The sequence below is a fragment of the Neofelis nebulosa genome, chromosome 9 (assembly GCF_028018385.1).
Source record: "Neofelis nebulosa isolate mNeoNeb1 chromosome 9, mNeoNeb1.pri, whole genome shotgun sequence".
Classification (NCBI taxonomy): domain Eukaryota; kingdom Metazoa; phylum Chordata; class Mammalia; order Carnivora; family Felidae; genus Neofelis; species Neofelis nebulosa.
In genome coordinates, this window is record NC_080790.1 from 129,097,332 (window position 1) to 129,121,091 (window position 23,760).

At 46.6% G+C, this 23,760-nt stretch overlaps 1 protein-coding gene across 2 annotated transcripts in view; it reads left to right on the plus strand.

The window, feature by feature from the left end:
- Window positions 1-214: 214 nt before the first annotated feature.
- Window positions 215-23,760, plus strand: part of ARFGEF2 (ADP ribosylation factor guanine nucleotide exchange factor 2) — a 104,118-nt gene continuing 80,572 nt past the window's right edge. For both annotated transcript variants that reach the window (XM_058685888.1, XM_058685889.1), the window contains exons 1-3: window positions 215-514; window positions 14,471-14,501; window positions 15,141-15,264. In XM_058685888.1, coding sequence (XP_058541871.1) covers window positions 394-514; window positions 14,471-14,501; window positions 15,141-15,264 — 276 coding nt within the window. In that variant the 5' untranslated portion in view covers window positions 215-393. The remainder of the gene's footprint in view (window positions 515-14,470; window positions 14,502-15,140; window positions 15,265-23,760) is intronic.

Here is a 23,760-nt window from a genome sequence, read left to right on the forward strand (position 1 = left end):
CTACCTGTCCTCCTTTTCACCTTTCTCCTTTGTCCCTCCCGGGCCCTCTGGCCTTTCACCCACTCCCATTCTCCTCCCCCACCTTTTTTTCTTCCTTCCTCCACCCTCGCCCCTCCCCTCCTCACCCGCCGGGCCCCGCCCCCAGCCGCAGGCCCCGCCCCGCCGGGGTCACGGGGTCGACGGACGCTCGGCGGCCGTAGCGGCCCCGCCAGTCACGTGGTCACGTGACGCGCTCCAACATGGCGGCGCCGTGGGGCCGCGGCGTCGCTTCCTGACGGGGCGGCGCGGACGAACGCGGCCGGTGGTGGCCGGGACGCCGGGCCCGCAGCGTCGCTCGCCCGCTTGTGCGCACCGCCCGCCCGCGGGGCTGCCAGCCCCCGCCGGGCCGGGGCCATGCAGGAGAGCCAGACCAAGAGCATGTTCGTGTCTCGGGCCCTGGAGAAGATCCTAGCCGACAAGGAGGTGAAGCGGCCCCAGCACTCCCAGCTGCGCAGGGCCTGCCAGGTGGCGCTCGGTGGGTGAGCCGCCCCGGCCCGGCCCCGCGCCGGCCTCCCCACGCCGGCCGTTACCCCGCCCGGCCTCCTGGTTTCCACCTCCCCCGACCTCGAATCCCACCCTGCCGACCCCCTTATTATAGCCCGGGGAAACTGATGTCCAGGCAGCTCGGGACTGGCCCAAGGTCACCTAGCAAGTTAGTGACAGCCAGCGCTAGCTAATCCAGCCTCCCAGCCCCGGGCTCTTGCCACGACTCCTTGCCGTCCTGTTTCCTGGTTCCTCCCCTCACCAACCTCAGGAGCGGTAGTCCTTGCCCCAAGTTTTCTCTTTACCTGCGTTCTGCTGGTTAGGGTTCCCCCATGTGAGCAGAGCAAGTGCTTTGCTCACCTGCCTTAGGGAAACCCCTGACATTTGTTTTGGAAGTCCTGGATTGGAGAATGTTTTCCCTTTCATTTGGGGATCTCCCATAACTCCGTCATGTCCTGCACCTCTTAGGTAGGTGCAAGAGATCCGCTCGTTGCGGGCAGTCCACTGAAATAGATGTTCTTTGAGGGCAAAAAGGCTCGTCTGTTTTATTCACTGCTGGATTCCCTGCGTCTGCAGCTCTGCCTGGCACATAGTAGGTGCTGATTGAATGGACCCACGGATTATGCAAAGAGGGAGAGGACTCTCACTCATAGCGAGTTAAAACCTTGGTAGTTGATTACAGCATCGACATCCTGTCTTTTAATCGTTGAAATATTTACCAAGTGGCCACTGTCTACTAGGTGCTGTGATGGGCACTACAAGACAGACAAGATACTTGCCTTTGTGGGGCTTATACTCTAAAAGGGGAAACTAAAATTACTGAGACATTTTTGAGTACTGATAAATACTTTTGTGAAAGTAAAAGAGCAAGATATGATAAAAAAAAAAAAAAGGGGGGGGGGCCTGCGGACTGGTTTTGATAGGGTGTCAAGAAAGTAATCCTTTCTGATTAGGTGACATTTGAGCTGAGTACCGAAAGGCAAGAAGTATCCACCATGTGGAGTTTCAGGAGAAGAGTTCTGGGTGTTGAGGATCAATACATTTGGCCAGCGCTAGCTTCAAGCTAATTCACGACCCCAGCGCCTTTGGTTTGACATCTGTAAAAAGACCTGGTTTTGCCCTAACAAATTGAGTAAATGGAAAATTTGATTTTCTGTTAGGGAGTTTGTAGTTGCCGTCACTTTTCTCGCTACGTTTGGTGTAAGGGACAGAGCCGAGATTCTTCTCTTGGGGCCTAGGAACGAGCTTGTGAACTTTGCACTTGTCGAGGAGAAGGTCTTTGGCTTTATCTGATTCTCGGAAGGGTCTGAGACTCCCTCGGGGGTCAGGAACTATTGATTGAGAGGTTGTAGTTGCTTAGATAATCTGGAAACAGATACTAGTCCTGTGAAATCCAGGATCAATTGGAGGAATTTACTGAGATTTAGATTTGTAAAGCTTTTCTATTCAGAAAACCAAGGCTAACTGTTGGATATTGTTTTATCAGGAATGCAGGATAAACACCTCAAAGCAGTTTGTTAGGCAAAAGCCCAATAGCTAGAACTCCATTTTGAAATCTGCCTGGAGTCTATCCTGTCAATATTACTTTAAGAGTATTGTCGCAGAAATTTAAAGATAACTATTTGGCAGAAAATTTTTCATTCCTCATTTTCACCAAGTTGTTTATCACAATTTTGCAACCTACTTCTAAAATTGTATTATGGGTCATAAAGGGTCATAACATTGAGAGCTTTTTTAGATGTTTTTGGATCATATCTTTATTCAGAAGTTGTGGAATGCACGTTCAATGTTTTAGTAGTGGATTGTAAGAAATAGCTCATATAAGAAGTAATTTGACCATAGGTTAAATGAATAGCAAACAAATGGACATGGTGGCTCATCATTGTCATCAAATTGGGTCATAGGAACTATTATAAGGGAACCTGTGCACAGTGTTGAGTCAAAGTCGCCATTTTTTTAAGAGAGTAATTGTGTCATTGCTGTTGAATAGAAATGACTGCTTTTATTTGTAAACAGTAGAAAACCTATAGCAAAGTACATGGTGATTGATACTTCACTCTGCATCTCCAGGCACAGTCTTGTGCTCAGAAACAAGCCTGTGTGTGAGCTTGTGTATAAGAAGTTTTGTAACGTGGCCAGCGTTTTGGAGATTACCACGTATAGATTATCGTTAATGTTGATAAGAGGAACTGTAAATGACCACCCAAAGTTGAAGTGCTTAGATGATGGAGCGCACTTACAGGAAGCAGCTGTGATAGGATTCGTCTGTTGTAGTGCATTGGGGGAGGGGATCAGGGCTGCAGGGCCTGCATAGTAGGGAGGTTAGGAGTGTGTTCTCTGGACTCAAGACTGCCGGGGTCCAAGTCGCTTGCCTTCCGCTTCTTATCTTTGTGATCTTGGACAGGTATTATACCTTCTTCATTGGGTTATTGTAAGGATGAAGTTAGTTGACATGTGCAAAGAACTTGGCACATAGTGGATGCTCTTGGTTTTGCTCTTGGTTGGTTTTTTTTTTTTTTTTTTAACATTTATACATCTTTGAGAGACAGAGAGCATGAGCGGGGAAGGGGCAGAGAGAGAGAGGGAGACACAGAATCCGCAGCAGGCTCCAGGCTCTGAGTTGTCAGCACAGAGCCTGACGCGGGGCTCGAACCCACAAACCGCGAGAGCATGACCTGAGCCGAAGTCGGACGCTCAACTGACTGAGCCACCCAGGCGCCCCTCTTGTTTTTTATTATTAGCTTAAGCTGTAACAGACCACAGACACTGAGGGCTCTAGCCTGATGTTCTTAACCTGCATTGGTTCCTCGTTCAGGAATGACTTATTGCTCTATTTGGTTTGTTGCTGCAGTAAATAAGAATGTAATTACACGACCAGGAGGCTGTGTCTATCGCAGTGTTAACTTGCTAAAGCTCAATGAAGACAGGGGTTGTCCCTTGTAACAGCAGTGATGATCAGGATGGAACAGGTTTGGAGTAATCTCAGTGATTTATCTGCACTAAATGCCAAATGCATGGGTAGGTATAGACTACCCAATTAGGGGATTTTGTCCCGCCAGCCTCTATCTGGAGTATCAAAATAGCCTGTAAGAGTATTCATCACCCCAAGGATTTTGTTGGTCTTTACCTTGTTAACGAAGCTCTGATGTGTATTAATAATCTTGAACCCTTCAGCCTTCTTGTTGGGGTACACACATACATTCCTAAACCTCCCTTTCATAAGTGTCTTAAGGGCCATTTTCTGTCATGATCTCTCTTTACATTACTGAGTTATAAATTATAAATTCTAGAGTTTGGAGACTTGACAGGATAATCTGGGTGTTTTTAAATTGAGTATGGAAAAATTTGCCTGGAAATCTGGAAAACGTTAACTGAGTTCTAATAGTACTCTTCTCATCTATATATGATAAGAGATGCATTATCTTACTTCGTAACTTAATCCACACAGAGTGCTAAGAGCTGAGTGCTCCGTAATTACTTGGTGTCATTCTTAGTCATTATCAAGAAAACATAAAAAGAATAACAAACATATCTGTATGGCTTTCGTATGTGATAGAGTGATTTCTTTTTTTAAATAGACTTTTTTTTAGAGCAGTTTTAGGTCCACAGCAAAGTTGCACAGAAGGTACAGAGAATTCTCATCTCCCTGCCCCCACACATGCGCTGCCTCTCCCGTTAGCGACATGCCTCACCAGAGTGGAACATTTATTACTATGATGACGCTACCCTGACGCATCATTGTCACCCAATTGAGTAACGTCTTAAAATCACATGTTATGTAATAACTATTGGTCTCTACCATGTACTAAGCATTTCTGTGTTCCAGGCACCATGCCATGTGCTCTGCGGCAGTTTACTTCTTAACTGTTATTATCCTCATTGAGGCCCAGAGAAGTTGGCCAGCATACGTCAACCAGGAAGCAGTGGAGCCAGGATGGAACACTGGCAGGCTGGCTCCAGAGCCCAGGACCTTAAGCGTTACTGTCACGCTTGCGCTGCTTCTCCGTAGGAGAGTTATTGTATGTAAAATACTCAGTGGAGTCTTTACGCGATAATTGCACTGCAGTTTCATTAAGTAAAAGCATTTGCTAAGTAGAGAGACCATATTTTCTATAGTTGAATTTTGATATATTTGAAAGCCTGTCGTCACAATGATGACAGCTTTGTTCCCCTGCAGCTTTTTGCTGCATGTATCTTCGGTTCACTTTAGTTTAGGAACTAAGGGGAAGAAAGAAATGAGGGTAAAGAGCCGATGGCCCATAAGCTTCGCTTGAGTGGTGAAGCTTTCTGATTTATGACCTCTCTCTTCATCAGCGGTAAAGTGCCTTTGATGAATTCTGGAGGTGTAACATGTAGCTGGTGTCCGTCTTTGGGTACCGCAGGCAAAGGGAAACCGAGGCCCAGAGAGAGTCTTGCCACATCTGCACAGCCAGGCGGGACACATACGGAACACGCGTGCCCTGGCCTCACATACAGAGATCTGCCACTCCGCTTGATATATGGGACTGAGAGGCGTGCGGGTCATTGGTGATCTTAGCCTGAGCTGTTCTGGTGGCACATTGAAGGAGAAAACCAGAATGGAATGGGCGAAGCATGAGTGGGAGGTGAGGAAATAGCGAGCACAGACAACTGTTTTCCAAAGTTTGGCTGTGGCGTGAAGGAGAGGCAGGAGATGTGGATCCTGGGAGGGTTTTTCTCCTTATTATTTTAAAATAGAAAAAACTCTGGGGCGCCTGGGTGGCGCAGTCGGTTAAGCGTCCGACTTCGGCCAGGTCACGATCTCGCGGTCCGTGAGTTCGAGCCCCGCGTCGGGCTCTGGGCCGACGGCTCGGAGCCTGGAGCCTGTTTCCGATTCTGTGTCTCCCTCTCTCTCTGCCCCTCCCCCGTTCATGCTCTGTCTCTCTCTGTCCCAAAAATAATTAAAAAACATTGAAAAAAAAAAAAAAAAAAAAAAAATAAAATAGAAAAAACTCGAACGGGTTTAAATGTCCTTGGGAAGAAGCCAGTTAAGGGAGTCTGCTCATAAATCTTAATTGTATATTAATGTGCAAAAAAAGAATTCAACATTTACACGTCCATATGATAAAGTGAACTGCTTTGTCCTCCATATGATGTTGTTGTTATTCTAATTTTGATGTGTTCAAAATAACTGTTCTCACCACTAGGAAGAACCTAAGTGCAAAATTTGAAAAATATGAAAACCATCTCTAAATTGTCATAGCAAATAAAGTAAGGCTTCCTGGTGAAATGCAAAATAAACCCTTTAATTTTGGCAAACTCTGGTGTTTGGATGAGACATTTTGTTTGCACGTGGTGCAGATTAATGTTTTGAGAAATACCAGGACTCAGGACCCTGACAGATTAGTTTTTGTTGAAAAGCTTTATGATGATTCTTCAGGAAGCGGTCACCTGCCTAGAAGCAGCATCTAAAAGTTGGATTTTGATTACTGAAAATTGTTTGTTTATTGGATTAGCAGAAAATTCACTGAGAGCTGAGTTGGAAACTTTGCTTCTTGATTAGTTCTGTGATGCTGGGTTGATAATTTAGCTTCTTTGAGCCTTAGTTTCCTGAAATGCTAAAGGTGATAATACCTTTGTCCCGGGGTTATTGTGAAGGTTAAGTGACCCAGTGTAGTAAAGTCTGGTGCCTAACAGATAACCTGTTAAAATTCAGAGGCTCTGGTGTTAACCATATTTAAAGGAGAAGAAACGGAATGCTTGCTCTTTTCTGCCTCCCGTGTTAGTTGGTTCGATGCCGGTGAAGCAAGCCCGTTGGATGAATTTAGAGCTCTGTCCTGTACGTGTAAATCTCAGGGGAGAGTCTGTAAGCAGTGCTGGGGAAAACAGTAAGACTATTCTTTATGGAAAAGAGCAGACTTGTGAAAATGTGTACTTAATCAGCAAGTACATGGAGTTTCCTATATAAATAGCTCAGAACTGTATTTAGTCCTCACCAATTTCACCAGGCTTAGGGGGCCTGCCAGGAAAATACTTGGCTTTCTTTCCAGCAAGGTTATCTTAGAAAACCTTGACTCATTCCTGGAGTCTTCCTAAAGGAGCTTCTTTCAGTTTACTGTCTTGGTTGTAAATAAGTCATTTGCTGCTTTTTTTTTTTTTTTTTTAATTAAAGGTATTTTGTTAAGTTTTATAGATTTGTGGGGAGAACAGCCTTCTTGTGCCATTAAATTCTTAAATTTTTCCTCAGGCCCAGGGAGCGGTTAGTGCATATTTTGCTCTTTATATGGTCCTTTTGTCTGTTGACTAAACAAGGGTGACATTCACTGAGAAGATATTTATTTGGGTGTCACATTTGGTGTCACGATGCAGGGGAAGCAAACAAGGACCCTCTTCTCATGGAGTTTGCAGTTAATGGGGAAGAAGTGCAGTATTCAAATGCTCACATCCTCTGAATCAACGTTAAAAAAAAAAAAAAAAAAAAAAGTTAACCTAAAAAGTCCTATGAAGGAGAGAAACCTGGTCCTGCAGGGGAGTGAGCAAAGTTGTGAGGGAAAATTTCCCTGAGGAAGTCTTGAGTTTGAATGATAAATAAGAATTAAGTAGGCGGGCGGGGCACCTGCCTGGCTCTTGATCTTGGGAATGTGAGTTTGAGCCCCATGTTGGGTGTGGAGATTCCTTAAAGATAAAAGCTTAAAAAAAATTAAATAGGTTAGGGTGACAGGTGTTTTGGCAGGATGTGGGAATAGTCTGTACAAAGGTCCCGTGGCAGGGAGGAGTACAACTGTTAAACTAAAAAGTCGATCGACAGTTATCTCAAAATAGAAAAAAAAAAATGTGATCGTTTAATTGAAAAAAAGAGAGAGAGAAACTGAAAGAGGCCACTGTGTGGTGGGAGCATGGTAAATGAAAGGGGAGAGTGTGTGAGAATAAGGTGGGAGGGGTGGCCAGGGCCCTACCATGCAGGACCGCAAGGTTTTCATGGTGAGGAGTCTGATTTTCCAAGCAAAAGCAGTGAGACAACACTGAAGAGTAGTAAACGGGGGAGAAGGTGCCATGATGACCAGGTTTGTGTTTTGGAAAGATCACTTGGACTTGGACTGTTGTGTTCAGAACATTTTAGAGGAGGACCAGAGGGATTGCTCAGGGACAGTGAGGAGGCAGTTCCCGTCACGCGGGTGAGAGATGTTGGTTCCTGGCCTCAGTGGTGAGGGCAGAAGCCAAGCAAAGCGAGTGTATTCCCCACTTGTCCAGAAGGTGAATGAGAACATTGGATAAGGAAGAGGCTGGCTGTTAAGTTTCTGACTCACCCGACTGAATGGATGGTGGTGCCGTTCCATAAGGTGGGAGTGTGGGGGTAGCAGGTTGATCTGAGTTGGGACTTGATGTGTTGAGGCTCACCTGCCTTCGAGCATCCAGGCAGCAGGTGGACGTATGAGCCTGTTGCTCCTGAGACAGACCGGGGCCGAAGTCATGATTTGGGAGTCAGGAGAGCCTAGGTGGGAACCGAAGGTGTCGGTGAGAGTGAGGTGGCCTAGGGAGAGAGTGTACAGAGAACGAGAGCCAGAGGTCTGCCTGGGCCTCGGGAACCCCTGCCTGGCTGGGCAGAGGAGGCAGCCTGCAAAGGCCATAGAGAGGAGTTGGGGCCGAAGCGGAGGGCAGATGAGAATGTGTGCCTAGGAAGATAGAAGCAGAGAACATTTCAAGGAGGGTGAGGTCGGTAAGGTCAAACGCTGCAGGGAGGTCGGGTTAGATGGAGAGTGTGGCAAAATGCCCATCAGATCAAGAAACATGTGGGTCATTGGTGACCTTAGTTTGGGCTGCTTTGGTGGTACGGTCGGTGAAGGTGAAAGCCAGACTGGAGTGGGCTGGGGCGTGGGTAGGAGGTGAGGAAATAGGCAGTGAGCATGGGCAGCTCTTTCCCCAAATTTGGCTCTGGTGTGAAGGGGAGGAGGGAGGTGTGGATCCCGGAAGGTTTTTTTGTCTTATCTTTTCTTTATTTAAAGGTTTAAACTTGGGAAGGGTCCAGCTGAGTGAGAGGTTAAATAATGCAGGATAGAGGAAGGACAGTTTCTTCATTCAACAAATATCGAGTGCCTCCTCTCTGCCTAGGAATTCCTAGGTGCTGGGAATTCAGCAGTGACCAGAAGAGACAAAAGTCTCAGTCATCATACTTTATATTCTCCTGGGGAAGACAGAAAACAAATGAGCTGATAAATAATACGTCAAGGGCGGGAAGTACTGTGAAGCAAGATGAGAAAAGTAAACCAGGGTGAAGTGGAAAAGTGAAGCAGGTGAGGAAATAGAGAATGACAAGGAGGGGCAGAGGTGGCAGTTTGGGTGGTGAGGGAAGGTGACATTGGAAGGGGGAACTGAAGGAAGTGAGGGAGTGAGCCCTGCGGATATCTGGGGGAGGGAGGGCATTCCAAGGCAGCAGGAATAGTGATTGCAAAGTCCCTCAAACTGGAACGAGCAGGCTGGGGGTGGGGGCAGCAGAGTGTCTAGAAGGTGAGATCAGAGGGATGGCAGGGGGCCAGATCTTACAGAGGCTTGGAGGCCAAGGTCAAGATTTTGGATTTTACTCAGGGTGAGATGCGAAGCCAGTGGAAAGTTTTGAGCAAAGGAGCAGATGTAATCTGATTTCCATCGTAAGGGTTATGGATAATCTGTTTTGAGCAAATGTGATCTCATTTACATTTTAAGGGAATCCCTCTGGCTGCTGTGGGAGGACAGGGTGGGAGCTGGAGCAGCGTGGATGGCAGTGGTGGTGGCCCAGCACCGTGAGAAGTGATCAGATTCCAGGCAGAACGGAGAGCATGCAGAGGCAGGTAGGGATGGGAGATTATAGAGGTGGAGGGATTGGACACTGTCTTCTGGCAGGAAAGAGTGAAATTCTGGGTACAGAACCAGTTAGGTTCTCTAACGGAAGCTGAGTCAGTCTCCTTGTGGCGGCTTCTAATCTCCGTATGAAATAGGAGGCCACTTCATGGGTAATGAGGAAAGAGGAGGACTGGTTGGTGGTTAGTTAGGAGGGGAGGTGGGGTGTTTGAGAAGAGCGGAGAAAGGAGCAGTAGTTTAGGGAGGGTAGAGGCGATGGGCTCACCCGGTATTATTTAGGGCTCCGTTTATGACTCTCTAGCCCTACCAACTTGCCCCACTGTCAGAGGTCTGGTTGCTAGGTCAGAAGGAGATGGTTGCCCGAAGTTAAAGACTGAGGGTCAGAGAGAGTCATGACTGTCGATCACCTACCATTCTGATAGCAGTCCTGCTAATGGGACCCATCCTGGGAACTGAAGGAAGGGGAAAGCTAATGCTGGCCTTGTCAAGATCTGACAGGCCAAAGAAGGGCCCTGCTGGTCAGCTGGAAGGAGAGAAGACTGAGGGCATGGGTCAGGAAGGAGCTGGAAGCCCACTATTCCATATAGGGACAAGATTCAGAGTGTGACCAGCCTCCCCAGGCTGGCTTGGAGTGGGGGAAGAGGGCCTTGGAGGAGAAGTTGCACGAGTCGGGGCAGCCTTGGTTTGCATAGGAGGCAGGGGTGTGTGTGGCAGGTCGGATGTGTGGGGAGAGTTGAAGATTTGCAGGGACTTTTGGGGTCTCTGGGTGAGTTGACCAGTGATGGGATCATTGAGGTTGATGTGGGTCGTCTTTGGACTCAGCCTGGGAGTGGAGTAGAGGCTTGTGCCAAAGTCACTGATGAATGGGGGGCGGGGGGGGGGGGGTGGTGGTCCTGACCCTAGGGGTTGGTAGATGGCAGCCATGCCCAGAAAGGATTTCCTAGGAAGAGTGTGGCTTTTCAGCTGAAGCTGCCCCACCCCACTCAGGTCTTCCTCCTCTCCAGCCTGTTCATTTATGGCTGCTAATTGCCCGGTTGGCTGCTGGGAACGCCTGTTAAAATGTGAAGCAATAAACCAGAGCAGGTGTGTCCTACCACATGCTCCTCTTCCTCCTCCTCTGTCTCATCATTGAGGGCTTCTGGAGTATTGGCTCTGGAGCAGACAGCCTGGGTATGATGCAGTAGCACTTGGTGGCTGTGATGGTGGACAGGTGACTTCGGCCATGTGCCCGGATTCCTCACCTGGGTAACAGTTACGGGATAAGAGTGCTCTTGGCTTCCTGGGTGTTGGGGAGGACCGAATCGGCACCTGCCCCTCATTTTCTTTTTTCCCTTGTCTCTGCTTGGTTCCACTGATAGCACTAGAGGTTTTGCGCGATTTCTGACTCCTCTTTTAAGAAAAAAGCAAGAGAACTGTCACTTGGTTGACCACCTGCTGTAGGCCGGACCCTGCCTTAGCCATTAATCTGACAATACCTCTCTCATGGGCTTGTCAAGAGAATCACCTGCACCCAAAGGCCTGGTTACAGTCTATGGGGCAGAGGGGGCTGCTTTTCATCATCCCCATTTTTTAAAGTTGGCAGTCAAGAGTCAGAAAGGCTTACTAACCCGGCTGGCCTCGTTCAGCTAATAGATGTCCATGCGAGGACTTGACCCTAGTTCTTGCTGAATCTCAAACGAATTTCCTGTCTTCCACCACACCAGGCCGTGCCAAGCTATCTGTGAGGCCCCCTGCCACACACCTTTCCCCTGTTTCTTTTTCTGCCTCTGTTTAATGGGAAGAACATACCCTATTATCCAGATATATCCAGAAGCCAACTGTTAGGGCAGGCCATATGAAACTGCTACTATTCGGCCGTTCCCAGCCTACAGAAGTGGCACGTTCCTGTGGTTCTGATGCTTCACCTTCCCCCATGGACTCCATCCTGGTCCAGGCCCCTGTTACTGCTCGCCTAGATTAGTAACAGTAGCCCCTTGATTGGAGTCCCTGCTTCTGTCCTGGCCACCCTCCTCTTTATACTCAAAACAGCCACCAGATTGATCTGTCAGAACATAGGTAGGTCAGCTCAGGCTGCCTCCCCCTGCCCCCCCCCCCCCCCGGGGCTTTCCAGCATCATCGGGACCCCAGCTGTGCCCAATGAAGAGGTTTTTTTCATAATTTTTCTTCTTTAAGAATGGTGTAGAGAGTGCAACAATTCCTCATTCTTGTGGGAATACTTAAGCATAAAGTGAGAAACTGAAGAAAATCTGCAAACATACGATTTGTGACCTTGGTGTCTTGGCCTTTGGCAATAGCTGTCGCCAGTAGTGTCCTCTGTCCTGCTCACTGTGGAGGGCTGTGCCCTTCACTCACTGCCACAGGTCACTCTGGCCCGTGTTCAGTTCTTTTGGAAAACCAGGGCGTACCGTCTTGGTGGCTCTGCCACAGCCAGGAAAGGAGATCGAGAGAGTCCAGAGCCGGGGTTCAGCCTCCCGAGGCCGGATGGGGCTCAGAGCGGTCCAAACACTGGTGCTTCGAACTATGGTCGCAGTAATCACAGTCTGCGTTAGTGATAGCAAAGCCAACATTTACATTCTGCATTTATAGCTTACCGAGAAATTCTGGGTGCTTATTTGGGAGTCACCCTTGTACCCAAGGGTTATGAACAAGGGCCTTAATTTTCTGGGTTCAAGTTCCAGCCCTACCACTTACTAGACTGTAATGTCTCTGAGTCTTGTGTTTTCATCTGTAAAATTTAGTGGAGTTGGGCCTTGAACCCTGGTCCTCAGGCTCCTTACATGCCTTTTGGCTGAGAAGCATTTTAGCTGGTGTAAAACTTGGATGTTTTGTCTTCATAGTGCTGGCCATAGTCCTTAAAAGCCACTTTTGTCCCCAGCAGTTGTTAACTTCTCTGCAGCCAGTGAAGTACATTTTTCTCGATTTTTCCTGATCGGTAAAGCAAAGGTTGCAAACTAGTTTTTTTTGAGCATAATACTTTTAAAAATAATTGAGGTTGCTTTGGATTACGGTCAAACTTTCACTTAAAATCTGGGTTTTGACCTCTGGAAAAATCAAAACAGCTGGCACCTCTGGGCTCCGCTGGGACTGAGGCCCTGTGGGATGTGGAGGGGTCCCCCCTTCCCCTGATGTCTTAAACCCACCCGTGCCTCTCCTTGATGTCCACTGCCTGGCCTCCGTAGGCCTTTGAGTGTTGCCCTTGAGTTTATTACCCTTGATGCCTCAGTGACTGAGTAGCTGGCATTCCTGGTGATTGCCTCATCCATTAGTGAGTTGGCACCGGTGACATTCCAAAACAGATGATTTTGGAGCTCAGAGGCCAGCCCAGACTCTAGTGAAGGCTTAATTGCTTCAGATATATTTAACATCTAGACGCTAACAAGGTAACCACGAACAGAAGGAGACCTTACGTTTGAGTTTGAGGAGCGGTGTGCCTCTGGCATGTCACACGGTGACACCAAGGACCAAGAAAGCCTTGACGTTATGGGCACAGATTTCTCCCAGCTGAAAGCTTGGCTACCAGTGTCCTGGGCTGGATGGGTCTCCTGAGCCACTCCCACAGCCCGGAGGCCTCCACTAGAGGAAGCCACAGCTACGTCCTTAGTGGATTCTTGTCCCAAAAGGGAATGCCACAGAGCTCTCTGTAACAGACCCTGTGTGTCACAGCCCCGATGGTCCGTGAGCAAAATGCTTGCTAACGATCATCTGGGTGTTTCTCCCCCATTGTCTGATGTGTGCAGTAAGAAGACATTGGAAGATTGCTTCAGGGTTAGAAATTGCCACCTCTAGTGAATCTGGTTGTTGAGTTTTCACTTCCTAGTTCAGTCTAGGACAATAGTTGTCCAAGAAAAGGAAATCTGTAATTTCCAGAGCTGTGTTGCTGGGATAACTAATGCTGTATCCAGACCACTGGTTCTCAACAGATTGGATAAAGAAGACTGCTCTTGGAGATTATCTGAGTACACAGCAGGCTTACTTCAGTGGCCTGGTTTGATAATATGTTGAGCCTGTGAAGTCTAATGTGCAGGAATACTTTTGACCAAGAGAATGGGGGAGAATTCTCTCCATATTTAGATGGGGCGTTCTGTTGCCTCAAGGGCACAAAACCTTGTTCTCCTGGAAATAAGACTATCCGAGATTGTGATTTGTGAACAATGACGCTTTATTTCTGAAACCCTAACTGTGAGGTTGTATAACCTCCATGGTAAAGATTTTTTATAAATTCATAAAAATTTCTATATACCTTGGCACAACAATATGAGTGTACTTAATGCACTGAACTGTGTATTTTAAAATGGTTAAGATGGTAAGTTTTATTTGTGTTTGCCACAATAAAAAAAAAAAACTTCTATGTAAAAATAACAAAGTATATATGCTTATAGAAAATGTGGAAAAAAAATAAAAAATAGTCATTCTACTAACACAGCTTTCTGTTGTATTTGTTGCCAATCTCCTATACGTATTTTTGCACAGTTGAAATGTTGATAGTATTACCATATTATTGCGGTAGCTATCCTTAACATGCATTTTGCACGACAGGGAAATAGCTAGAACGTTGCACTATGGGCCGGAATGCTTGGATTCCAACTCTAGTTCCCCAGTTCCTGATATCTGACAGGGGGCAAGTTACCTAACCTTTCTGTGCCTTGGTTTCTCATCTAAACCAGTGATTCTCACCTGGGGCAGTTTTGCCCCAGAGGACAGTTGGCAACGTCTGGAGACATTTTTGGTGTTGCAGACCGCAGAGGGCTGCTACTGATCCCACTGGTAGAAGCCAGGGATACTGGCGAACGTTCTGCAGTGCGTAGGACAGCCCCATAATGGATTAGCTGCTCCCAGATGTCAGCAGTGTCTTGGTTGAGAAGGCCTGCTGTAGATACGATGGAGATAAATACTACCTGCCTTATAGGGTTGTTTTGACGGTTAAGTAAATTAAAAGTATGTAAAGTACTTAGAGCAATGCCTAGCACAACATAGCTGCTGTGCACGTGTTAGCTATTGTTATTGTTACCGTAATCACTTTTTATTACTTCATATCAGCATTTCATTCTTAAAATTCTGATAAACATTCTTTTTAATATTTTCCAAATCTTTCAGTAAAGTTTTCTTTTACATAATTATTGCATTCTCTTAACGTGCCCTTCTTTTTTCCCCACAGATGAAATTAAAGCAGAAATAGAAAAGCAGAGGTAAGCTCTTCTCCTGGCTGAAATACAGTATTAAGGGAGTAGGTAGTGGCCACGGGAACCCCTCTCTGTGCGTGTTTTCTCATATTGTATTATGGACAGCGCATGCTCTCCTAGCACAGTGCCGGGCACAGGGCCCGACTCTGTGTGTGTTTGAACAGATGCTAGGTTAGCAGGTTACCGACTCGGTAACTGCATATTTGCAGGAAAGGGTAAGGAAGATCAGGTTAAAGCTGCTGTCCCTTTTCTTGACAGACGAGGCAAAGCCCTTGCTTGCCCTCTGCGTCCGGCTTCTTTAGGCAGGAGGACAGCTTGTCCCGAAAGTGGCTGTGCCTCGTCTTCATGGTCAAGAAGCCAGTTCGTCGCGTTTCAAAACTACAGCCCCGATGTAGCTGATGCCGGGATTCAGTCCAGGATGCTGTCGACATAGCCTACCAGTCAGAGACCTTGCTCTCTGCATGTGGCCCTATGGTCTTTTGTCCTAATGCATGTGTTTTGGTTTTCAGTTGTCTGGCCCCGCAGAGGCAGTTTGCAGGCACTTCCAGTCAAGTGATTACAAGTGGGATGGGCAGTTAGAGTGAGGTGTAGAAAAGCAGACTTTTTTCCATTTCCCCTCTCCGCCCTCTCCTGCTTCTTCCCTAGGCGTGGCGCTGCTGCACCCCCGAAGGCAAACTTCATCGAAGCTGACAAGTATTTCCTTCCGTTTGAGCTAGCTTGCCAGTCCAAGTCCCCCCGGGTGGTCAGCACATCCCTCGACTGCTTGCAGGTACCACGTTTAAACTTGCTGGTGTCAGGAGGGTTGTCTCCAAGCCACAGGGGGGTCCTTTCACAGGGGCAGTGAGGAAAGGAGCCATCCAGTGTATTCTTTATGGAGGTCTCATGAGGGAGAGCAAAGTAAGAGGTCTGATCTGACCTCAGCTAAAGAAGAATGTGTTTCCCTAGAAATGTTGTGTTGTACTGTCTTATGTGCGGTTTTCTAACTGAAACCTTTAGGATTCGTTGGAAGAGTTGCTATACGTGGGCACGTGGTATTTTTACGCCACCTCTTTCTTGATGGCATTAAAATTCATAATATCCAGTAGAGAAATATAAGCAATATTCATCATTTGTGGTAATATTCCATAAAGTCCCTGTGAATCCTGAATAAGCAAATGCTGAACCATGGTTCCCACAGGAAATACAGAGTAAGGTTCCTGTGAGCCTCTGGCCTCAACATGTTCATCAACTAATTAATACATAAATCAGTACATAAGTTTGTTCTTGGTGTGTTTCTGTTTAAAGACACCTTATTTAATATATGTTACTGATTCATTATCATCAAACTCACGGTCAAAGCACTATAACACATGCCTGAACAAAGTTTATCTCGACGTGTAATTTCTCCGTAAGGCACATCATTGCGTTCTCGCTCTTAGGAACGATAGACGGCACTTCAGCAATGTGTTTGGGCCATCTTTTTTTTTTTTTTTAATTTATTTTTTTTTTAATTTTTTAGGTTTATTTATTTCAGAGGCAGAGAGAGACAGAGCATGAGTGGGGGAGGGGCAGAGAGAAAGGGAGACACAGAATCCGAAGCAGGCTCCAGGCTCTGAGCTGTCAGCACAGAGCCTGAGGTAGGGCTCGAACTCACAAACCGTGAGATCATGACCTGAGCCGAAGTCGGTCGCTCAACTGACTGAGCCACCCAGGCACCCCTTGGGGGCCATCTTAAACGTCAAAAAAATTGGGACACCTGGGTGGCTCAGTCTGTTGGGCGTCCGACTATAGCTTAGGTCATGATCTCTCGGTCCGTGAGTTCGAGCCCTGCCTCGGGCTCTGTGCTGTCAGCTCAGAGCCTGGAGCCTGCTTTGGATTCTGTGTCTCCCTCTGTCTCTGCTCCTCCCCCACTCACGCTCTGTCTCTATCAAAAAGATGAATAAATGTTAAAAAAATTTTTTAATGTCAAAAAAAAACAACAAAATGAACCGAAATGTAAAAAACATGGCATGAAATAGGCCACAGAAAAAGACCCTGTTTATAGTGAAAGAGCTGAAACGAGAAGACAGAGTGTCTCTGTGTTTGACCTCGGTTGGGAATGTGCGCATTGGGTGGTTCAATTTTCTCCTCGCTTTGCATGTGTCCGCAGATGACTATAAAAGTACCACAAGTATTGATTTGGGGCTTACAAATAAATTTTAGTGAGTGGGTACATTTGCAAACACAGGATCTGGGAATGATGAGGATCGACTGTATTAGAGCCACAGTGACCTTGTTATAAATTACCTTTGCTTAATGAAGAAGCAGGAACAGAGAAGTTAAGGTAACTTGTCCGATAATACGTAGCGTGAAAGAAACAGGACTACAACTATGGTTTCTTAATTCTTCCTGGTCCAGCATTCTTGTATTTTTTCTTAAGATCTACTCTTGAGGTTTGTGGTTACCTCACTTTGATTCTTAACCCCAGCAAGCAACCAGCATCAATGAAAAAAGCTTGATAAATTAAAAAATGATGGTCAGAAGCCCACAGTTTACCAGGACTTTCTAGAGCAGGGATAGTGAACAGGTTCTGTAATTGCCCAGAAGCTGTGTTGAAAAGCTATCTGAAGCTTCATCTGGGTTTCTTGAGAAAGGACTGTGATCGATTGGTTCTGTCTGCCGTGGCACAGGACTGCCAAGTGGCAGTGGGCATGCCACGTTTTTGGCATTGGTGGTCTAATATTTACTCTGTCTTGCTTCTTTGATATGTCTGTGCTTGAAAGTTGGTGACAGTTTCTTCATGGAAGCAGTTCTTCCAAATGAAAAGCCATTTTTCTCGTTCATCCAGATTCTGTACAGATTGTCCTATGTGAAACATACTGTGAGCCCAGAATTCTTAAATGGCAGACCCAAGTCCTGCTTCTGTCCTGAAATATTTGTGGCCGTGAAATTTTCTGAGGAAATTTGGCATAAGTTTAACTTTAGTTGTTTCCTTCTCATGTTACGGTTTAGTTCTGAAGCTGGTGCTGAGAGTTAACATGACTGATGTGTAAAGAATGGTGTCTAACGCGTGTTGAGGTCTCAGCCAGTGCTGGGCCTTGTGCAGAGTGCTGCATCAACTCTGTCCACAGCATCGTGTCTGATCTTCCCAGCACCCCTCTGGTTATTTAACTCTCATCCTCATTTCAGAATGGAGGAAACGGAGGCTTAAAGAATAAAGTGACCACCCTACGGAGCTCCCGTGCCCAGAAAGTGGTGGGATTGAGGGGGCATCTAGGACTCTCCCCACCCTGTCTGAATTCTTAACCAGGGGTCCTTAAGCTGCAACTGTGAGCTAAATCTGGCCTGCTCCCTGCTTTTGTAAATAAAATTTTATTGGAACACGGCTGCCTGAATCCACTCAGGCTGCTCTAACAGAACACCACGGACTGGGTGGCTTAAGCTGGAGGCACTTACTTCCCTCAGTTCTGGAGGCTGGGCAGTGCAAGATCAGGGTGCCAGCTGATTCAGTTCCTGGTAAGAGCCCTCTTCCTGGTTTGTAGACAGCCGAGTTCTCACAAGACAGAGAGAGCACATTAGATCTCTGCTCTCTTCTTATAGGACACTAATCCCATGAAGGACCCCACCTTCCTGATCTTACCTAAACCTAATCACCTCCCAGAGGCTCTTCCTCCTGATACCATCTCACTGGGGGTAGGGCTTCAACATAGGAACAGGGGATCACAAACATTTAGTCCACAGCAGCAACTGTACCCATTGTTAATGTATTACCTCTGGCTGCTTGCCCACTACTACGGCTGAGTTGAGTTGTTGGAACAGATCACATGACTTGCAAAGCCTAGAAATTTGGTTCTCTACAGAAAAAGGTTGCTGACCACCCCTCTTAACTATTACCCTGTGGTTTGGCGTCTTTGATTAAAAATAGGCTGTTTATGATTTATGTTCTATATTTTCCTAGAAATAGTCTGTTTGTAGAACTCTGGAACGGAAACACTGACATCCTGCTCTACTTTAGGCCACAGTCCTGACTAGAGTTGTAGATTTAAGAGTGTCTTGAGACCTATGACATATGGTTAGCTCTTCTTCTCCACCCCCCCCCCCCAGCAGAATGAAAGTTCTCTGTGATTTAATAGGTACACTTGAATTTCTTTGGTTTGTATACAAAATGCAAAATATGTTGTCCTTTTTATGACATTAGAAAGTGACCCAGTGCCCTCTGGAATACTAAATGAAATGCATTTCCTCTTGGAGGTTGCCCTTGCAAAGCCTGTTTGACTGGCTTTTCCCAGTGTGGGAGAGGTAACTTCCGACTTGGAAATGGAAGGTCAGTGTCGTCAGTGTCCAGGGGTAAAAGTTGGTTTAGGCAGAATTGAAGACTGCTGCAGACGTATCCGCATTCTGCTCTGGGCATTTAAAGGCATCCTTCTTAGGGGTGCCTGGGTGGCTCAGTTGGTTAAGCACCCGACTTTGGCTCAGGTCATGATCTTGCAGTTCGTTGGTTCGAGCCCCATCGGTCTCTGTGCTGACAGCCTGGAGCCTGCTTCAGATTCTGTGTCTCCCTCTCTCTCTGCCCCCTCCCCCACACCTGCGCGTTCTCTCTCTCTCTCTCTCTTTCTCAAAATTAAATAAACATTAAAATTTTTTAAAATAAATAAAGGCATGGGGCACCTGGGTGGTTCAGTCGGTTAAGCGTCCGACTTCCGCCCAGGTCATGATCTCACGTCCGTGAGTTCGAGCCCCGCGTCGGGCTCTGTGCTGACAGTGCGGAGCCTAGAGCCTGTTTCAGATTCTGTGTCTCCCTATCTCTCTCTGACCCTCCCGCATTCATGCTCTGTCTCTCTCTGTCTCAAAAATAAATAAACGTTAAATAAATAAATAAATAAATAAATAAATAAATAAATAAATAAATAAATAAAGGATTCCTTCTTTGAGCTTGGAGAGGTGATGGGGTAGCAAAGATGCTTCTGGGTTTGGTTTGTCCTGAGCACAGTTAGCTTAGAGTTCCCTCTCCCCACGGGGAGAAGCCTACCGAGTTCTCCTGGTGCTCTCTTCTACCAAAGGTAAAGATCCTCTTTATTCCTTCCTTTCTGTACCTGGTCTGTCACACACTTCCCCCATGCCAGGGGAGGAGCATTAGGGTCTGTCTTGCCTAACTCAGTGATCTCCAGGGTACCCTGGACATATGTCAATAACCAAATTTTTTTGAGAATAACCTTTTAATACGTTCATATATCTTCAGTGGTAAGATTATGTACATGTACGACTCTTATTAAATTATTTATATTATAAAACAAAAATAGAACTTTTAAAAGGATAAGAAAAACATGAATAGAGTTCTTTCTATGTCCTAGTGAAGGCTGTAGGGAACCACTGGTCTCAGCTGTCTTGTTCATACCACAAACATTATCTTTTAGTTCTTATTTCTAGAAAACTTTGGATTTTTTAATGCATATCTTAAAATCCATCCGTAATTGGGGCTCCTGGGTGGCTCAGTCGTTAAGCACCCAACTTCAGCTCAGGTCATGATCCCACAGTTCGTGAGTTTGAGCCCTCCATCGGGCTCTGTGCTAACATCTCAGAGCTTGGAGCCTGCTTCAGATTCTGTGTCTCCGTCTCTGTCTCTGCCCCTTCCCCCCACGTTCGTTCTCTCTCTCTCTCAAAAATAAATAAATATAGGGGCGCCTGGGTGGCGCAGTCGGTTAAGCGTCCGACTTCAGCCAGGTCACGATCTCGCGGTCCGTGAGTTCGAGCCCCGCGTCAGGCTCTGGGCTGATGGCTCGGAGCCTGGAGCCTGTTTCCGATTCTGTGTCTCCCTCTCTCTCTGCCCCTCCCCCGTTCATGCTCTGTCTCTCTCTGTCCCAAAAATAAATAAAAAATGTTGAAAAAAAAAAAAATTTAAAAAAAAAAAAAAATAAATAAAAATAAATAAATATATTTTTTTTTTAATATTTTTTTTTTCCAACGTTTTTTATTTATTTTTTGGGACAGAGAGAGACAGAGCATGAACGGGGGAGGGGCAGAGAGAGAGGGAGACACAGAATGGGAAACAGGCTCCAGGCTCCGAGCCATCGGCCCAGAGCCCGACGCGGGGCTCGAACCCACGGACCGCGAGATCGTGACCTGGCTGAAGTCGGACGCTTAACCGACTGCGCCACCCAGGCGCCCCAAAAAATAAATAAATATTTTAAAAAATTTAAAAATAAAAGCCATTCAAGGGGCGCCTGGGTGGCGCAGTCGGTTAAGCGTCCGACTTCAGCCAGGTCACGATCTCGCGGTCCGTGAGTTCGAGCCCCGCGTCGGGCTCTGGGCCGATGGCTCGGAGCCTGGAGCCTGTTTCCCATTCTGTGTCTCCCTCTCTCTCTGCCCCTCCCCCGTTCATGCTCTGTCTCTCTCTGTCCCAAAAAATAAATAAAAAACGTTGGAAAAAAAAAATTAAAAAAAAAAAATAAAAGCCATTCATAATTATCAAAGCTTGTACATGATTACATTCTCTGTTAAATATTTTTTTTAGAACTTTAAAGATAAGACTGGGGGTGCATGGGTGGCTCAGTCAGTTAAGTGTCCAACTTCAATTCAGGTAATGATCTCACGGTTTGTGAGTTCAAGCCCCCCGTCGGGGTCCATGCTGACGGCTCAGAGCCTGGAGCCTGCTTTGGATTCTGTGTCTCCCTCTCTCTGTACCCCTCCCCCTCTCGAACTCTGTCTCTCTGAAAAATAAATAAACACTTTAAAAAAAAAAAAAAAAAAAAGGTAAGACTGAAATCCCTTAGACTGCTAACCCCAAACCCAGTTGCCTGTGTAGGTCATATACTTTTTTTCCTCTCGTCTTTTTCATTGTGTTTTTCCTTACCTGTGGGTGGTAGAATTTTATCTTATGAATTTGACAAATTTCTCTAATTTATTTGCATCTTTAAAATGTTAGTTGGATACATGGAATTTCTTTCTCATTTTAATATTTAAAAAAAAATTTTTAATGTTTATTTATTTTTGAGAGAGGGGGAGGGAGGGGCAGAGAGAGGGAGACACAGAATCCAAAGCAGGCTCCAGGCTCTGAGCTGCCAGCACTGAGCCTGATGCGAGGCTCGAACTCACAAGCCGTGAGAACATGACCTGAGGCAAAGTTGGACGCTTAACCGACTGAGCCACCCAGGTGCCCCATTTTCTCATTTTAATACTGTTTTAGGTTGAACCACATGAAGTTGTCATTCTCATGGACTGAAAAACTCAAATATCAGTAACTTCGTACGACCCCAACTTTGTATGACAACTTTTTGTCCATAAAGAAGGCAGATAAGTCAAGACTGAGAGCACAGACTTGGCTTACAGATGGCTTAGCATCTGAGACAAGTTCTTTAACCTTTCCAGGGTCCGGGATCCTCAGACACAGAATAACAGTGGTGTCATCTGCCTCCGTAGGTGATGATGGGGACCAAATATAACTACTCAGTGTTTCCCAAACACAAATCAGTCATGTTTCTCCCACACAGCCTCTTCCATGTCTTCACTCCTCTTTATCAAAAGTATTTAATACTTTTCTTTAAAATAATTTTTAAAAAATGTTATTGAAGTTGACCTGTAATATTAGTTTCAGGTGTTCTGCAGCTTTTTACATTCAGTAGTGTTTTTAAGATCTGGCTGTATTGCTACCTGCAGATACAGGGCGTTTCTTTTGACTGACATATGACATGTGATACCACCATTTTATTTATCTCTTGTTCTGTTGAGGGGCATGGATAAATAGGGTGACAGTGAACATCCCTGTGCAGGCAGCGTCCTTAGACACAGGGGTGAGCAAGCCGGCTACCCAGAGGCCTCCCTTCTCTTCCCTCCTCTCATCTCATTGCATTGACAAGGAATAAAGCAGGAATTTCTACCCTCCATCTCTGTCACCCTCCCAGAGTCCAAGCCACCAGCTTCTCCCTCCTGGACAGCTTCGGTAGCCTCCTCACTAGTCCCCTGCTTCTCCTCCTGTTGTCCTCTAGTCTGTCCTCCATGCAGGAACTGGGCAGGGGGGAGGCGGGGGGAGTCTTTAGAAATGTATCACATCATGTTAATCCTTTGCTTAAACCTGCCAGTAACTTTCCACCCCACTCACTGTGCAAAGCGCTTTCCTCAAGTGAGCTTGCCAAGCACGCTCGTGCTGCTGGACCTCTGCTATGTTTCCAGGTTTTTTTCTGTGCATTGACAAAAATTTACGCACGCGTACACACACACACACACACACACACACATACACACACAGTTTGTATTTTCCAAAAATGAGATAGTCTTATGCATGATCACTGCAACTTGCTCTTTTTGAAGTGTCTACAAATCAGACAGGGCCCTGGAGATCGCAGCCAGGACTTTTGGCTTTGGCCTGCCCCCACCCGGGAGAATATAAACCCCGTGAGAAGAAGGACCATCTTACTCCCTGTTGTACCTCCAGTGCCCAGAACAATATCTGGCACAAGGAGTGAGAAGGCAGAACAGGAAGGTCATGGGAACTCTTTCTTCTGGCCCTGTGTCACTGCACAGACAAGGGAATAATGTCGTGCCCCTGTTCAGGGGCGCCTGGGTGGCTCAGTCAGTTAAGCGGCCGACTTCGGCTCAGGTCACGATCTCACGGTCCATGGGTTCGAGCCCCGCGTCGGGCTCTGTGCTGACAGCTCGGAGCCTGGAGCCTGTTTCAGAGTCTGTGTCTTCCTCTCTCTCTGACCCTCCCTCGTTCATGCTCTGTCTCTCTCTGTCTCAAAAATAAATAAACGTTAAAAAAAAAAAATTTAAAAAAAAAACCCTGTTCAGTTTGAAGGGGAATGTGCCCTCACAGGAGTCTGTAGAGAGACTACTTCTAGTCCTTTTCGTATTTGAATTAAATATCCAGTGGTTCCTTCACCTCAATCCTGCTTTGCAGCATCAGTTCTGTGGGGCCTACTTGTTAACAGCACATTTGAGGAGTTTATAACCATCCCACTCATAACCCAGTGCTCCACATGGGCTTATGCATCCACTAGGAGTAAGGCAGAAGCCACGTCAAGAACAGGAACTCACTTACCAGGCAGCCCGTGCTGCCCTCTTCCGAAGCCTGCATGTGCATCAGCAGTGGGGGAAGGGGGGGTGAGGTAAAGGGCATCCTGACCTGTTTTTCAGAAACACATTTTAGCACGCCTCCCCTCCCCCGCAACTTCCCCACTCCCGCCCCCACCCCCTGCCCCTGTGTGGTGACCTCTGGGGTCGGACTTGATGAACAGAGGCTGTGCAGGCCTCTTCTGCTCCGTCAGTCATACGATCTGGCAGTATCATGTTCTACTCTGAGCCACTCTCTCTT